General features: G+C 37.0%; 5 protein-coding genes across 5 annotated transcripts; 3 read left to right on the top strand and 2 right to left on the bottom strand.

Moving 5' to 3' along the window:
• Nucleotides 1,156-3,215, top strand: LOC104710975 (high affinity nitrate transporter 2.6-like). Its single transcript, XM_010427638.1, has 2 exons — nucleotides 1,156-2,096; nucleotides 2,197-3,215. The coding sequence occupies exons 1-2, from the start codon at nucleotides 1,254-1,256 to the stop codon at nucleotides 2,983-2,985; spliced, it is 1,632 nt and encodes a 543-aa protein (XP_010425940.1). The 5' UTR covers nucleotides 1,156-1,253; the 3' UTR covers nucleotides 2,986-3,215.
• LOC104710974 lies at nucleotides 3,353-4,817 on the bottom strand. Its single transcript, XM_010427637.2, has 4 exons — nucleotides 4,680-4,817; nucleotides 4,022-4,194; nucleotides 3,788-3,936; nucleotides 3,353-3,706 (listed from the first exon to the last, which is right to left on the bottom strand). Exons 1-4 carry the CDS (start codon nucleotides 4,729-4,731, stop codon nucleotides 3,619-3,621), a joined length of 462 nt encoding a protein of 153 aa, XP_010425939.1. The 5' UTR covers nucleotides 4,732-4,817; the 3' UTR covers nucleotides 3,353-3,618.
• Nucleotides 5,000-8,263, top strand: LOC104710973 (dolichol kinase EVAN). Its single transcript, XM_010427635.2, has 13 exons — nucleotides 5,000-5,279; nucleotides 5,392-5,504; nucleotides 5,588-5,791; nucleotides 5,890-5,994; nucleotides 6,184-6,254; nucleotides 6,385-6,465; nucleotides 6,548-6,762; nucleotides 6,870-7,059; nucleotides 7,163-7,228; nucleotides 7,319-7,407; nucleotides 7,516-7,630; nucleotides 7,717-7,768; nucleotides 7,863-8,263. The coding sequence occupies exons 1-13, from the start codon at nucleotides 5,074-5,076 to the stop codon at nucleotides 8,075-8,077; spliced, it is 1,722 nt and encodes a 573-aa protein (XP_010425937.1). The 5' UTR covers nucleotides 5,000-5,073; the 3' UTR covers nucleotides 8,078-8,263.
• Nucleotides 8,345-9,414, top strand: LOC104710972. The gene is made up of 2 exons (XM_010427634.2): nucleotides 8,345-8,515; nucleotides 8,816-9,414. Exon 2 carries the CDS (start codon nucleotides 8,841-8,843, stop codon nucleotides 9,249-9,251), a length of 411 nt encoding a protein of 136 aa, XP_010425936.1. The 5' UTR covers nucleotides 8,345-8,515; nucleotides 8,816-8,840; the 3' UTR covers nucleotides 9,252-9,414.
• LOC104710971 (serine carboxypeptidase-like 48) lies at nucleotides 9,578-12,450 on the bottom strand. Its single transcript, XM_010427633.1, has 9 exons — nucleotides 12,002-12,450; nucleotides 11,419-11,587; nucleotides 11,177-11,296; nucleotides 10,949-11,092; nucleotides 10,717-10,867; nucleotides 10,520-10,614; nucleotides 10,165-10,423; nucleotides 9,926-10,059; nucleotides 9,578-9,836 (listed from the first exon to the last, which is right to left on the bottom strand). Exons 1-9 carry the CDS (start codon nucleotides 12,343-12,345, stop codon nucleotides 9,720-9,722), a joined length of 1,533 nt encoding a protein of 510 aa, XP_010425935.1. The 5' UTR covers nucleotides 12,346-12,450; the 3' UTR covers nucleotides 9,578-9,719.

Here is a 17,115-nt window from a genome sequence, read left to right as displayed (position 1 = left end):
AAGAAGTTGAGATACTAGCAGTTACTGACTTGATTAATCGAAGAAAAAGAGATTTTTGTTGGACAAAGCTAAGAACCAGCCTTTCCTTTTGTCTATAAAATGGTCATAATCAGTTCGGGACATGTTTATGTTGCAAGTAGCAACCCAAAATGTCGATTTAAAAGGTCATAATCAGTCGGAGACATGTTTTTTTGTACATGTTTTCTTTTTTTCCCCCGTCCTGTTCACAAACTTTCTATCGAGCATTAAGGTTATGCAATGAGATTATTATTATTTTAATTAATTGGCTAACTGAAAGCAAAAGATTTCGTAAATTGGATAAAAACTCTATACAGCTTAGCTTGCGAAACATATTTAAAAAAAAAAATCCAAAACCTTATTTAACAAATGTTTTTTTATTCATACCAAATTAAATTGGTGAGTCGACCACATGGGACGATGCACAAAAGACAAACTAGTTATGTTAAAAAAGAATTCAACAAACGAACCGTACGGTCTCGGTGGCCTTTAGTTAACGTCAAGTGTCACATATTTGAATCTCTATTCTCTAATCACCATTAATAAATTCTTGTAAGTAAACTAATATAACCATATACGTCTATAATTAATATAATCAGCTGGAAACCTGCATGCATTACATGGTTGTACATTAGCTACACAATAGACAATACGCAGCCGGCGGTGAAAATGACACGTTGTGTTCTTCTTATTGTTATTTGACTCATACGTTATATATTAGTATACATTAGATATTTATACATTCAACGGTGGTTATATAAATATAATGTTCTGACTTGATAGGGATATGGTGCAAGTAATTATGTAACGTATTGACAAATTTAACAAAACTGATAAACAAATAATGAAAAAAGAACAAAATTATAATTAAAGAGGCACGTAAATTGCATTATGCAGATGCCTTTACCGTGTGAACTACATGAAAATTTTCTGAAGCCATACATGTACACTTAATATAAGTTCTGATCATTATAATAAAACTCATTAATTAATACAATTCACTTTTTTTTTGTAGTATTATTCAAATGTTATCATTGGACCCACCTAACCATACCCACCATGTCCCAGAGATCTCTCTCTTCCTCTATATATACTTATCCAACTTCTCTTCTCCAACTTACACCAACAACAAGAAAACACAACAAAGGGAACAAAGAAGAAGAAGAACAAAACCTTCTTCATCGTTTTAAAGTCTTTCTCTTAGTTTCTCCCATTTTCTTTGAACTAAAAGATCAATGGCTCACAACCATTCTAACGAAGGCGGCTCTATTGGAAGCTCCTTGCATGGAGTCACAGGAAAGGAGCAAGTCTTCTCCTTCTCCGTACACGACGAAAGTGGTCCTTCCTCTCAAGCCGTCAGATCAGACGATACAACGGCTAAGTTCGCTCTACCAGTGGACTCAGAGCATAGGGCAAAAGTGTTTAAACCATTATCATTCGCTAAACCACACATGAGAGCCTTTCATTTAGGATGGATCTCTTTCTTCACTTGTTTCATCTCCACCTTCGCAGCTGCACCTCTGGTCCCTGTCATCCGTGACAACCTCGACCTGACCAAAACCGACATCGGAAATGCTGGAGTTGCATCTGTTTCCGGCGCCATTTTCTCAAGACTCGCTATGGGAGCCGTATGTGACCTTCTCGGAGCACGTTATGGCACTGCTTTCTCTCTTATGCTCACGGCTCCAGCTGTTTTCTCCATGTCGTTTGTAGCTGATGCCGGAAGCTACTTAGCCGTGCGGTTCATGATTGGTTTTTGCTTAGCGACGTTTGTGTCATGCCAGTACTGGACAAGTGTTATGTTCACGGGAAAGATTATCGGACTCGTTAACGGTTGTGCCGGAGGGTGGGGAGACATGGGAGGTGGCGTGACTCAGCTACTCATGCCAATGGTCTTCCACGTCATCAAACTCACCGGAGCCACTCCCTTCACCGCATGGAGGTTCGCCTTCTTTATCCCGGGCGTACTTCAGATCATTATGGGCATTCTCGTCCTCACTCTCGGCCAAGATCTCCCTGATGGTAACCTTAGTACCCTCCAAAAGAGTGGTCAAGTTTCCAAAGACAAATTCTCCAAGGTAATTATTACCAAAACATTCAACATATGCATGTTCAATATTTGATGTAACAGTACGCATGTGATTCTAATTCCATTTTTTTTTTGTAATTTTTTTATAGGTCTTCTGGTTCGCTGTGAGGAACTATAGAACATGGATCTTATTCGTGCTCTATGGATTTTCTATGGGAGTTGAATTAACGATCAACAACGTTATATCCGGATACTTCTACGACAGGTTTAACCTTACACTTCACACCGCCGGTATTATAGCAGCTAGCTTTGGTATGGCAAACTTCTTCGCACGTCCTTTTGGTGGCTACGCCTCGGATGTAGCTGCACGTCTCTTCGGCATGAGGGGTCGTTTATGGATCTTGTGGATCTTACAAACTGTTGGAGCTCTCTTTTGCATCTGGCTCGGTCGTGCTAGTTCACTCCCTATAGCTATCTTAGCCATGATGCTCTTTTCCATCGGCACACAAGCCGCTTGTGGAGCTCTCTTTGGTGTTGCACCTTTTGTTTCCCGTCGTTCTCTTGGTCTCATCTCAGGATTAACCGGTGCTGGAGGAAACTTTGGGTCGGGAGTAACTCAACTTCTTTTCTTCTCGTCATCGAGGTTTAGTACAGCTGAAGGACTATCGTTGATGGGTGTTATGGCTGTCGTGTGTTCCCTTCCGGTTGCGTTTATACATTTCCCACAGTGGGGAAGCATGTTCTTGAGGCCATCGCAAGACGGAGAGAAGTCAAAAGAAGAGCATTACTATGGAGCTGAATGGACAGAGGAAGAGAAGAGCTTAGGTCTACATGAGGGAAGCATTAAGTTTGCTGAAAACAGTCGCTCAGAGAGAGGCCGCAAGGCGATGTTGGCTGATGATCCAACACCGGAGACTGGATCGCCGGGTCATGTCTAGTGAAGGATATAGTCACATTACATCTTTTCTCCATATATAAATAACCCTCAAAGCTAGCTTTATGTTTTCTTGTTTTATGTTCCTCTTATGAGAGATGTACCGAGTAAGATCCTGACTTGATAAGTGAGGTTCAGTGAGCCCGGTGCTCGTGATGTACAATGTCGTTTTGATAAAAGGCTTAAGCATCAGTTTTTTTCTCTCTGTTTTATGGACAAGCTGAGTCTTTAAAAGTCTTCCAAAATCAAACTTTTAATTAAAAGTATCGATCAAGTATTGAAAAAGAGACTAGTAGTGTTTTAGGCGCAACTAGTCATACCTTAAAAGAGCCTTTTCTTCCTTGGAGAGACGTCACAGAGATATAAAGAAAGACCAGAGAAGAAGCAATTGACTTTAGTAATCTTTACAACTCAGAAACAGATCGCGTTAAGAGAATCTGGAAAGAGTAAGAAAGAACTAAACAAGTATGACGCAAAAAGATTGCAAATGTACAACTTAAGTTTGATGAGAGTTTTCAAACATTACAGAATCTGTCATATATTAAACAACACAAGAAAGCTATGCTAAACCTTTTTGAATTGTGTTTCCCGAAGAAAAGAGTTTAACGTACTTGTGTACTCTACTCAGCGTAAGGCGCTAGATGCTCATCTTTCCACTCCCACCACATACTAGACAAGACCGCGTTGAAGAACATTTAGTGCAGTAGCTCCATTTCTTGGGAAGCCTAAAAATGTGTTTTCTTGACAATCAATAAATGGAAATCGATGAGCTGAAGGGAAGAACAATGAGGGGTGTAAATTATTACCCAGCTGTATATCGTGTGGCCATATTTGTTGCGGTGAGTCTTGCTTTCTCAGCACTTGCATCTGATAGTTTTTTTAGAACAAATCCTTCACCTTTGCATTCAGGACAGATTCCTGAACCGAGACAAGCTTCACATTCTTTCATAGTAGCCTGCAAATTCATTTAACAGAGATAAACCAAACAATAAGGATCCTCAACATATTATGTTCAAGGATCATATATACTAAAAAACTACTTCGGCTTCTTCGGCGGCTTTAGAACTTCTGCGAGCAAGGATAGTGGCTGCGGTACCAACAACCGTGGCTGCAATCGCTATAGAAACAGCTGTTTCAGCTAAAGCAGGAACCACTGTTGATGATCTCTTAGCTTTATTCAAATCAACGTTTACGAACCTTACATCCTTAACACCTACCAAAAACATTAACAATGTAAAGTCAGTGGCTCTATGAATATACATACCAACTCAGATGCTTGTAAACAAAACCTTAAAAAAAAGTGAAATGGTCAAAGGCTAAAAAACTAATATGAATCATACAGTAGTGTTTAGTAATGAATCCAAAAAATTTAAACCATGAAACTTAATTAATTCGTTATACAATTTAACCATAACTCCACCATGATCACACAAATATCAATCAGAGCACACTCTAAACAACCAAAGCTTGAACTGACTCAAAGCTCCATTCTTACTTCAGAAACTAAGAAGATCAAACAAATTTAAGACTCAAAATTAAACTCGATTGTTAGAAATGATCTAACTCGACTCGTCATCATCAGAAATATCAAAGAATTGGTCAAAACCCAATCCAAATTTCACAGGAATTTGCGTCAAATCCTCTCTAGAAGAAGAAGAAACAAAAGGAAATCTAAAATTGGGGTTTTATTCAGCTTACTTGAGACTGAAGAAGGGAATGAAAAAGATTGAAACTTGAGACTGAGCTCCATCACTAAGTCACAACGACAGAGAGAATTATCATCTCTCTCATCTCGTTACTTCGTTACCTGTGTTATCTTCACAAAGTCTCACTCAACGGGATAAAAAAAAAAAAAAATTTGATTTCAATAACCGGATTTAACCAAACCAAACCGATTAAACTGAACCAACCGATCAAAATTGACTTTTTTCACGTGGAAATGTAGCGTAACCTTAAAGTCCGTGCCAGACGTGTTTCGTGGGCCCAAATATATACAAGTCTTCGTTAGTTGGCGGCCCATTTAAAAAAAAAAAAACAAATCACACTTAAAAAACAAACATAATCACCGGCGAAATCATCATCCCCGGCGACGATGAAGACGGCGACGACGACGACGGCAACGTCGTTGGTGACGGGAGAGAGAGTTGTAGTAGCGGTCGTGGTTTCTCGTATTCTCTTATCTCTACCTTTATCACTTATCTCCCATGGCTTCTCCCTCTTCCTCCTCTGCTTCTCCGCCTTCCTCGTCGAGATCCGCGCCGAGAACTCTCCGTTTCTCCTCTCTTGTTTCAGCGCCAGGTGAGATTTCCCCAATCCAATTTTCAATTTCTGGTCTCAGGGCTTCGAATTTTCCGATTCTGAAATCTTCATAGATTGAAGAAGATGTTGTTTTTGCTATGTATTATTGTAGACGTGGTGCGTCTTCAGGGATATTGCTAGGAGCTGTAACACTTCCTGCTGTTATGATGTCTAAGTTGGTTCAGCTTACAAGAGCTATCTCAATCCATGAAGCTGAACAAGATGGTCTTGTATCTTTGGATTCGTTTGTGTTTTAGTATTTGATGTTCTTTAGTCTCACATAGGGAGGTTTTTTTTTTTGTGTGTAGAGCTTGCGCACGTGACAATGCAGTATTGGGCAGCATCAGCAAGCTGTTGTGCTATACTTATATATCTCACTGTGATTATGTCACAAACGGGAAAAGCTGAGTCTTTGTCATCTTCGTCTGTTTGGCTTACGAGGGTTAGCTTAAGTGGCACGGTGTTGTATGGAGTAGCATGTTTTGTTTCACTTTCTATGATATCACACACTGGTGAGATCTAGTTTGGGTTTATTAGTTGTTTTCAATAGTTTTTTTCTTTTTTCGTTTTGAGTTCATCAGTGACCTTTGTTTGTTCTTTATCTCGACAGGCTTGAACACGTCATTGAAAATGTTCTGGATGTTATTTCACGGTCTTGCAGCTGTGAAATTGATTCGACATTTGCTTTCCACCTTCCCTTCTTGTGCCTCAATTGGTAAGTAGAATAGACTCTTCTATTCACATCTTGGGTGAAGTAGTAGTTTTGGGAGTATTCTTTCAGTATATTCTCTGTGCTCAAGAGTTTACTAGTTCCACTTTAGCAATCATGAATAGTTAAGACTCTGGATTTGATTACTATTATTCCACATTTCTAGTCCACCTTAAATAATTGCTATTTTTATAGGGGAAGCTCTTCTTGTGACCAGTGGTCTTGTTCTCTATTTTGGCGACTTTTTGGCATGCACAATTGCGAAGGTTAGAGTTCTAGAGTTTATTCCAATCGTTTAACAGGTCATGCATTTATGTTTTTATCGGTTACTGCTATACTAGCCAGAATGGCTCCGTTATTTTTCTCACTGTCATTTTGGTATGATGATTGTTACAGATTTTCGAGAAATTGATACCCGTAGATCTTGTTTCAATAAGCTATGGAATTAGGAGAACTGAAACCGGCATAATCGTCCAGGTATTAGAATAATAAATCGAAACTCAATGAATAGTTACCGTTACTGTATTGCTGCATAACAACTTACCTGTCTCCTTCTTAGGGTCTACTGTTGGGCCTTCTACTTTTCCCGATGGTGTTTAGATTTACTCTGCATATATATGAAAGCTCGTTGAGAAAGAGAGATGCTCAACAAAGAAACTGCAGTGTTACTGCAAAATCTGTCTTATTCGTTATTTCACTTATATTTTTTATGGTCGTGGCTGTTCCTTCTTGGATGCAGTTTGTACACGATTTCAACCAGCATCCTTTCTTATGGTACTTAATCTCTACAATCAGTTACTTATTTTGTGTCCTGTAGCATCTGTAGTGATCATTCCATTCCACCTTCTAAGACTGTATCCAACTTTCATACTCTGTCGCAGGGTGCTCACATTTGTCTTTTCTGAACCTCTGAAGAGACTTTCATTATGTATCTACTGGGTTCTGTTGATCGTTGTGTCTGTCTCACGATTTTATAACATCTCGAGGAGTAGCAAGGTTGAGAGAATCTTGCTTCGGAAGTACTACCATCTGATGGCTGTTTTAATGTTCTTGCCAGCTCTTGTCTTACAGGTGACGGGTGATCAATAAAAGCTTATTTTACTATTCAGAAAATCTCTATGTGTTAGTCCTCTCCTCTAGTAGCTAATTATAATTTCGATTTTCTTTCGTGCAGCCAAAATTTCTTGATCTTGCATTTGGTGCTGCATTGGCGGTATTTGTTGCATTGGAGATCATTCGAGTAAGCCCTCTTCCTTTTCAAATAAGTCATCTTTTCGATTTCATCACTTTCGATGGGCTTTTGAAGCAAGATACTCATTTTGCAAACCAGATCTGGAGAATTCATCCCCTCGGAGAGCCTTTACATCAATTCATGAATGCTTTCACCGACCATCGTGACTCAGAGCATCTGATTGTCAGGTATGCTAAAACTGTTTATAGACCATGGATGGGAAAATGCGATGTAAAAATTATGACATATTTGTTTGATTTGTATAAACCATTGACTATATTATGTCTTATTTGTAGCCACTTTTCACTCTTGCTTGGGTGTGCGCTTCCAATTTGGATGTCTTCTGGGTTCAATGACAGAGCTTTATCCCCATTTGCCGGAATTCTCAGCCTCGGGATTGGAGATACAATGGTAAGATTTAACTCAGCAGAGAAGCTAACTTCGAAAACCCGTGTCTCTTGTAATGTAATGTAATGTTATAATGATCTGATTTACAGGCATCAATGGTTGGGCACAAGTATGGGGTGTTAAGATGGAGCAAGACAGGAAGTGAGCACTTTCTTCTTTTAAAAAAAAATAATAACTATTGCTTTCGTTGGAAATTAATATTGTCAAATGCGTAAAATAATGTTTGCCGGAACAGAGAAAACGGTCGAGGGTACAGCAGCAGGAATAACATCGGTGATGGCAGTCTGCTTTGTACTGGTCCCAGTATTAGCATCAATGGGTTATATACTAAGCCAAGGATGGTGGTCGCTTTTTGTGGCGGTGACAGCCACCGGGATGTTGGAAGCTTACACGGCGCAATTAGACAACGCCTTCATACCTCTTGTCTTCTACTCACTCCTCTGCTTGTAGGTAGTTAAAGTCTTTAGTCATTCTTCGGTGTGTTTTTTTTCACTCAATGTACATAACAAAGTATCTTACCACTAACCACACTTCCTCATGTATGTTACCTATTAAGAGACAAATCAATTGTTGTACCGTGCCTTTAGGCCGTAGGAGAGATACCTACCTATCTATAAAAAATACATATCCAAGATATTTCCACAGCCATTCAAAATCCAAACAGACCAAAAAGTGAGTTTTTCAAAATTGGGCTTAAACAAGTAAAAGGCCCAATTATGCTTTAGGGACGGATCCAGGTATAAAGGTGAAAAAAAAAAAAAAATCTTCGTCACTCTTCTTCTCCAGTTTTTTCTTTCCGTTCTTCGCTTCTCAGTTTTGACTAAATCTGCCATGACTCTCTGAGATAACGAGATATTCACCGAGAGCCATGTTTTCTTAGCTTTCAAGGTTAGAAAAAACTGTGTTTGATTAGTTATCTATGCTTTGTATTTTCAGTGTTTTGTATGCACGCAAGGTGTTTGATCATTTGCCTGACAGAGTTATTGAGCTACAAGCACTGTGTTTCGGAGGTTTCTTATAGATGTATTAATCATATGAATTTTAGAAAGACGAAAATTAAGAGACTTGATGCGTTTTCTTTGGTTTCGAAATGTTCAATCTAATGCCCGTTCTGACTCAATTCTAATCTGAATTTCATGTGAGCCGAACACTGCTGACAACGTTTGAGGTTTTTTTGTGTATTTTTAGATAAAAGAGGGTTTTTGTAGAAGCAATGACAGTTCTGAAAAGGTACGTCTTAAGGCTGTTTATGTCGATCAAGTACATAACAGCAAACGTAGTTGACAGAAACAACGGGAGAATAGTGACAACAGCTTCAACAGTGGAGCACGCAATCAAGAACTCGTTAGAGTGTGGTCGTACTTGCAATGCTAAGGCAGCGGCTATCGTAGGAGAGGTTTTGGCTATGAGGCTGAAAGTGGAAGGGCTTCAAGATGGGCAAGGAAGAGGTATACACGCCGACGTCAAGAAAGAAATCGAAAAGAAAGGGTTTAAGAGTCGGACCAAGGTATGGGCTGTTATTAACTCCCTTAAAAACAATGGCGTTACACTCATTCTTGACGACGATGATGATGATGATGATGATGATGATTACCGTGATCGTTCTTACGAGGGTCATCGGTAAATCCTCAAGCTTTACTTTCTCTGTCATGTTCTCTAGCTGTTATGGAATCTTAGATTCAAGTCTGTATAACTTGCAATAGTACAATCTTTGTGACATATAAAGCTGATAAGAAAGCTCAATGATTTAAGAATCTATCTGGTTTTGAATAAGGTTCATATAGTAACTTGGTTATATATTTATATTACACTTTGCAAATCATGTCTAATGAATTTCTTACTTTGTGTCTTAAATTTGCTCCATACTAAAGTTTGTGGTGTGCTTCATTTGCAAATAGTAGGAGGAGCTAAGTAATTGATTCATGTATGAAGTGAGAAATCTTTAACAAGTTAACAAACTGGAATAGATTAACAATGAAATTTCCTGTGTATTCATTGAAATAATTCACAAGTATATGTTATTTAATTTTCTTAAAAAGTAAAATATTGATCTCCTAAATACATAATAATTCAGTCGGTTGGGGATTTAGATTCACTGACGAGCGGTCCGACCGGTGGCTGTACCGAGCTTTCCTTGCATCCAGTTCTGAAGCATTTGCAGTGCTGCCTTTGGCTGGTCCATCGGAACCATGTGTCCAGCATCATGAACCTATCAAGCATTTTCCCAATTTCAATAGTTAGGTCAGGTGTGAAAAATAATAGAAATAGGTTCGGTTTATCGGTTTTTGTTTGGTTTACCTTGAGAAAAGTGAGTGAACCGTGGTTCTTCATTAAACCGGCTTCTTTACTGTCTACTAGGAATGGAACTGTCGCAGCTGCTACAAACTCCTTCTGGCCTGACCATTCCATCTGGTGAACCCACTTTGAATTTCCTATAAGTCAAGAAAAGTATATTCAATCAATCTCAGAGCTTAACTGGTTATGTGGAAATGTAAACCAGTGAACAGTAAACACATGGACATAGCAATGAAACGTACCGAGCCAATTGCAAATGAGATCGTATTCTCCGGCGTAAACAAGAAGCTTAATTCCATCTTCAAGAAGAGCTGGAATCCCAACCTCAAGATTACGCATCCAGTCCATCTGCATCGCATCGTAGACCGCTGTACTGCAAGACACGAACTCGATATCGCCCACACCTAATGCCCTCCGTACCGATTTCTGGTTCAAGAACTTCTCCATGTTCGAGAAATCATAGCACAAGTTTCCTTCACATTGTTTCCTCACGTCATAATACTTCAAAACAGAGGAAAAATCTTGTTTAGTTACTAATCATTTCAAGAATAAACAAGTATTAAAAAAGAATCATTTGATTCCAGGTTAGATGCTTACGTTGACGTTTCCTGCAATATCCATGATCTTTTGGAAAATGTTGTTACATACAACGTAAGAAGACGCACAAGCATCACCTTCACCACCATCCGCGCCTGAAATCGAGTAGAAGAAGCAAACATATTTCATGAAAATCACAAACCTTTTTACTATAATTCTTGACAAAAAAAAATGAGGCTTAGAGATTGTTTTATTACTGCATTCTTTGATGGACTGTTGACAAGTTGCGTAGTTACGGTTGAGGCTATCGTGATCAGACTGTGTAATCAATTTCATGTCTAGCGCGTAATCCGCGTAGGCACCGTATTGAATCTCCGGGTTGGTTAAACCATTACCAATCGCAAAACCCTGATGTAAAACCCAGTTTAGTTAAAGCCAAAACAGAAAAGTAGTGAATAAAAAGAACCAATATGGAGTGCGTTTATTCACCTTGAGGTTAATGTGAGCTCCTTCTTTGTTCTTGTTTCCACGGTGGACCCTTGAAGCCAATGCCGGAATGTAATGTCCGGCGTAGGATTCACCGGTAATGTAAAAGTCATTCTTCACAAATTGTGGATGCTCCTTAAAAAACGCCTGCAAACAAAGTGTGTAATGTTAAGCCTCAAGAACATGGTTTTAATGTGATTGGAACAGAGGAAAAGTATTTAAAAACCGAACCTGTAAGAAGTCGTAAAGATCATTACTGACACCTTCCTCGTCGTGTCGAAGATCACTTTGGTCCGATGTGTAACTGAAACCGGTTCCCACCGGTTGGTCCACGTAGATTAGATTCGATGCCTATAACAAATATAAAATTAAAATGAAATTAAAATAAAAGTTGTTGAGAATAATTTGGTTTCTTGTTGGGATATGAGAAAACGTGTTTTGGTTGACCATTTTTTGTTCTTTTTCTAACCAACCTTGTCCCAACCAAACTCGTTCCAAGTAAGAGAAGAGTTGTTAGAGACGGTGAACGGTCCGTTCTCATAGAACAAAGCAAGTTCACTACTGCAACCAGGCCCTCCGGTTAGCCAAATCACCACTGGATCGGCTTTGTTGGTCCTTGACTCGAAGAAGAAGTAAAACATCCTGTCACGAAATTGAACAAATAAAAAAAATGGTTTAGTTTAGTTACCAAAGTAAACCGGTACGGTTCTTAAACTATTTCTTTTGATTGTTTGACCAGGTATTGGATTTTATAAGGTTTGTTAGAAAAGTAGAACGGTTAAGAAAAACAATAAGCTAAACCGGATTCTTTTTCTTATGTGTGATACCGAGAAACGAGGATTAAAAAGCCGGTTTAGTTAGAATTGCAATGTGAACCGCATCGGAATCAAACCAAATAGGGAAAATTACGATATAAAAAAAAAGCTTAATTAAACCGGACTGGTTCACATTATTGTGAAAATTAGGAAACCGGTTCGAAATTCAAACGGTTAAAAAGAAAAAAAAAAAAAACCTAAATTAACCGGTTTAGTTTCGGTACAGCGAAATGGAAGTTACCTGGCTGCTTTTGAATTAGGGAGTTTGTAGTAACCAGCATGGTGACCAAACTCTTGAACCGACGGAGAACCACCGGAGCCACGACGGTCAACCTCCGCCGAGAAATCGAATTCTCTTTCGACTAGTCTTGGAGCCTCAGAACCGTCCTTGTCGATGACATTGATGTCACGTGTAGGCAACAAATTGAATCCTTTGATAAGTCTCTCCGCCGTGAGGGTCGGCAAACTCGCCGACGGTGAGAAAGATAAGGGCTTTTCTTTAAGAGATTTAGAACTTGAGGGTGAAAAATGTGAGAAAATGAAAATACAGAGGAGAAATGTGAGAAAAGTTGTTTTTGAGTCCATCTTTGTGTGTTCTGTGAGAGAGAATTGGGGTTATGGGATTGAAGAGAAGAGAACGAAGTTGTTATTTATATATAGTTGGTTTTTTTTGTTGTCTGTACTACACAAAATCGTGGATGAAAATTTGGTTTTCAATGTTACGATTTTATTTAAAAAAAAAAGATTTGATAAATAAACAAAAAGGGTTAAAAAGGGATAGAGTTTCCCAAAAATATTTTATTTTATTTACAAATTACTTACGAAAATTGTCAATTTTTTCCTTTTTTGTTTGCCACCTCGAAAAAGGTAACGGTTGCTAGAATCAATGAAATCATCTTCACAATTTTCCAACTCTAATACAACTATGAGGTTTCCATGGATGTTAAACTTACGGATAATACGGACTAAATCATTAACTGATTGAATTATATTTTTAGAATGAATCAATTTTTATTTAAGCAATTTATTTCTAATTAGTATTATATATATATATATATATTTTTCCCTTTTTCGGTTTTGCACCACTAGAAGCGATAGTTGTATTGTATCCGCTCTACTCATTCTAACCATTTGAACTCATAATTTAAACGTTTAAACTTAGAACATATAGGCTTGCCCAAAAAAATAAACTTAGAACATAAAGGAATTTGACAAAAAAAGAAAGAAAGAACATATAGGTAGTTTATGTAGATTTATTTAAAAGTAATATCATCAATGTTTTAAAAATAACCATGTATAATTTACATAAATATTGTGGTTCATTTTTTTCATGCATAATTTTTCAGAATTTTCACAATATTTTTTCGGTGACACAAAATTTTAAAAATTCTCCCAAGATGAAACACAACCACTTATTAACAAAAATATCACAACAATGTCTTTGTCTGCAAATTATTCCATCTAATTCCACCTTTGGTTTCAATTTGTAGCCAATCACACACAAAACAATCCTTTTTGTTTCCTTTTTTCAAGTTTCATGCTGTGATAAAACCCCACTTGTTCTTTCGAGGAAAAGTGTGTAGTATATGATTGCTCTTTGTTTTTTGTTTTTTAAAATCCAGACCCCAAAATTAAATTAAGATGGATACACGTACCTACCGAAACATTAGGATCTTTTAGTTTTTTATTTTATTTTTTTATACATATGTACATAAATTTTCGCAATTGCAATTAATTCGGTTAGAAAAAGACAAGAGACAACAAAGACTCTGTGTAAATTGTGTGAACGCTAGCTATTTCGTTTTGCTTTTGCTTACATTCTGTCCAAATCCTTGCTTTAATTCAAATCTTTGCGTATAAAATTGTTTTCGGGTCGAAGAATCCTTTAGACATGGACAAATCAATGCACCGTAATGTCGTATGTATTATTTTAGTATGAGTTTGGCGTGTATCACCAACCAAAGTGTGATTAACGATGGATATTAATGTTTTGTTAACGACTGATTAATGTTGTTGATTTTTGTTTATTGCGTGTTTGTTTACTATTTACGACAAAATATTAGGCAGAATCTTAACATGTGGTGGTTTGATAGTTTTTTTTTTCTTCTTCTCATTGAATGTAATTACGTGTTTAATCTATTAAAATGTTTTTAATCTTAAAAATTTAAACTATAATAGAAGAACAATATTTGGGGTGAACTTCTTTATAAAATAAGAAAATAAAATCTGTATACATTATTGTAAAATTAAAAATTCAAACGTTTTTTGATAAACAAATCGATAGATAATTTTGTTTTAATTATAAAATCTAAATCCTAACCACCTTTTTGAAAATTCAAACAAAGATATAATTTCTTTCTAATTGTAAAATCTAAACTCTAACCACCTCATTTGTAAACTCAAACTGACATATAGTTTTATTTTAATTGTAAAATCTAATTCCTAATCACTATATCCGTAAACCCAAACCGATAAATAATTTTGTTCTAATTGTAAAAAAATCTAAACCATAATTTTCATTTATAAATCAAAACCGATATATAACCTAGTTTAATAATCTAAACCAAACAATATTTAACTTTTTTTTAATTAAAAGTATATATAATTTGTTTTATTAATTTGTCTTGTTTTTTAATTTAATTTTGATATATTTTTTAATAAAAATTTTTTATTAGCTGAAAAAAGGAGATAAATAAAAGTGTTTATTTCTAAGGGTGAACTCAAGTATTTTTCATAATAGAATTATCAAATTACGGTGAGATTCCCTCCATCCATAAATGATATGTTCATCATGTATTTTTAATTTGTTTTTGTCGTCATGTTCATCGTTGTTGTATATAGTCCAAGGAAATGCAAATATTGTTAGCAATCGATCACTGATCCAATTTGAGTACCTCTACAGGATAGACCTCAACAGAAAACTCATTATATGCAGTCAAGATGATTAACTCCAAGCCCTTATACTTATTAATAAACTAATAGCAAGGAAGAAACAACAAAAACTTCTCAGGCTGCCTGTGAGGCTGCGTTAACTCAGGGCGTATTACGGTTTTTCACCGAGGGGGTGGCCCACAGTCGATTCAAGAGCAAGCAAGAGAGAGTATATGTATTTCTTTCAAGCCAGGGCAAAGGCATATTTCGACGGATTCGAATGATCAAAATGATATAAGTTTTTTTAGTGGATTGAAGAAACAAAATCAATAAAATATATAAAAATCGCGATAAAAACGATACAAAAAAAAATCTGAAGGTAACGATACTATTAGTATTTAATGATTAATGAGTACTAAAACGGTACATCCCCTATACAACTATACGAAATTAACAATCAAAACCTATATCTATGATTGCTTCACTACAGTGCTCCTTTGATATATATTTTTTTTTAGAACGATAATTCTATTCATTCAAACAGAAACATTATTAGCCCTGGGGCTTCGGAATTTTTGGTTTGTTCGGAACGGTTTATTCGGTTTTCAGGGTTATTCGGATTTTTTAAATTAGTTCCGAAATAATCCGACTAAAGATTCGGGTCGGTTTAAACGGTTCTCGGGTAATTCAGGTCGGTTTGCTGCCTAAAATTCTTATCCGAATAAAACCGAAATACAATGTAGTTCGGTTTTTCTAAACCGAAATAGCTAAAAAAATGAGACTTTGCTCATCAATGTACCATTACAGAAAAACCGAAATAGCCAAAAAAAATGAGACTTTGCTCATCAATGTACCATTACAGACCATATTTGCCATATCAGAAAGTAAGAACCAAAAGAAGCCTCAAGAACAGTTTAGAATTGAGACAATACCATCACATTGTTCAAAAGAGAGAGAAAGAGGGTATTGAATCAATACAATAAGGCTGTTGGCTGTTGGTCTTGGTCGCAGGCTCCTTATCCTAGTCAAAATGTACTAATGAGGTATGGGGAGCTTCCATTTGCGCCAATAGTTAAGTTAAAGCTGCTAATCCACATCAAAAAGGACAAAAGAGCAGCCTATGATTACCTGTAAACATTGAAAACAAAGAAGCATTAGAACTTATAATCGGTTTGTTCCAACAGTCAATAAGCTATCAAGTAACAAGCAAGAAGACATAAATTGAAATACTCAACTTATATAAAGAACTTCATTGAGTCTGTGCATTCCGTGAATCTACACAATGAAAACAAACAAGTGTGAGAACTTATAAGTAAGATGGTATGAAGAAATGTATATAAACAGAGATGTTATACTTACCAAGGGATTCAAAGAATGCAACATCCTCCATCATTTGGGTTATGTTTGCAACTTCATCATCTGCTTTGAAGTTGCACCTAAGCTATTGCTGTGTGAGAATCAGAACCTCAACCATATAAGGAGTTAAAGAACTCCTATATGAATCCAAGACTCGACCACTTGTGCTAAAAACTGATTCCGAAGCAACAGAGGAGACTTGAATAGCTAGAACATCCTTAGCCATTGCAGATAAGATTGGGAACTTCTGGCTGTTGCACTTCCACCATGAGAGGACATTATAAGGGAAACCCAAAGAACTCTCCACTCTAACCTCTGTCTTCTCAGTTAAGTAGATATCTAACTCACTGCAGCCTTCTACTGGTCCCTTAGATCTAACCAGCTTGTTGTATAAAGAATCAATACCCTCACAGTCATCATCATCGGATAAGTCATCTACAACATGTCTCGGATTTTCAGCTTCTGGTTGATCAACATCCATAGGGTTGCTAAGTCTCAAACTGTATTCCGAGTATAGTTGTTTCATCACAGATGTAAGTGACTTACTAAGCTTCTTAAACTCTACTGTATTCTTAGCATAAAGTTGTTCAAAGCAGAGAGTAGCAAACTGAATCTTATTCCGGGGATCTAAAACACTAGCAACAATGATGATCGGATTCATATTCATCAACCCATCCCAATACTTATCAAACTTATCAAACATAATATGAGCCTGCTTTCTAACCTCTTCATTACTGTTTCCACATCTAGTGATAAGACTTCTCTCAATGCTCACTATGTGCTTATAAGCATCAGTTGAAGTCACTGATGTAGAGGCAGAAAATGTCAAAGTGCAGTTGTAAAAGATTTTCAGGAACCTCACTAACCTTGACACCTCTTCCCAATCAGAAAACATTGGTGGTCCTTCATGTTTAATCTTGGATTTTTCATCAACTTCATTGAAGTAATCCTCATACAGCTTGTCCTCACTCAGCATCTTGTCAAATGCTACTCTCAACTTCAAAGCTTGAGTCAGCATTAGGTAGGTTGAATTCCACCTAGTAATGACATCCAGAGGCAAGCTGCCTCTACACACCTTCCATGAGTCACACCTAATCAATAAATAGAGAAAACAAAAATGTTAGACTA

The sequence above is a fragment of the Camelina sativa genome, chromosome 9, assembly GCF_000633955.1.
Source record: "Camelina sativa cultivar DH55 chromosome 9, Cs, whole genome shotgun sequence".
Lineage (NCBI taxonomy): Eukaryota > Viridiplantae > Streptophyta > Magnoliopsida > Brassicales > Brassicaceae > Camelina > Camelina sativa.
This window is presented reverse-complemented; position numbering and strand designations above follow the sequence as displayed.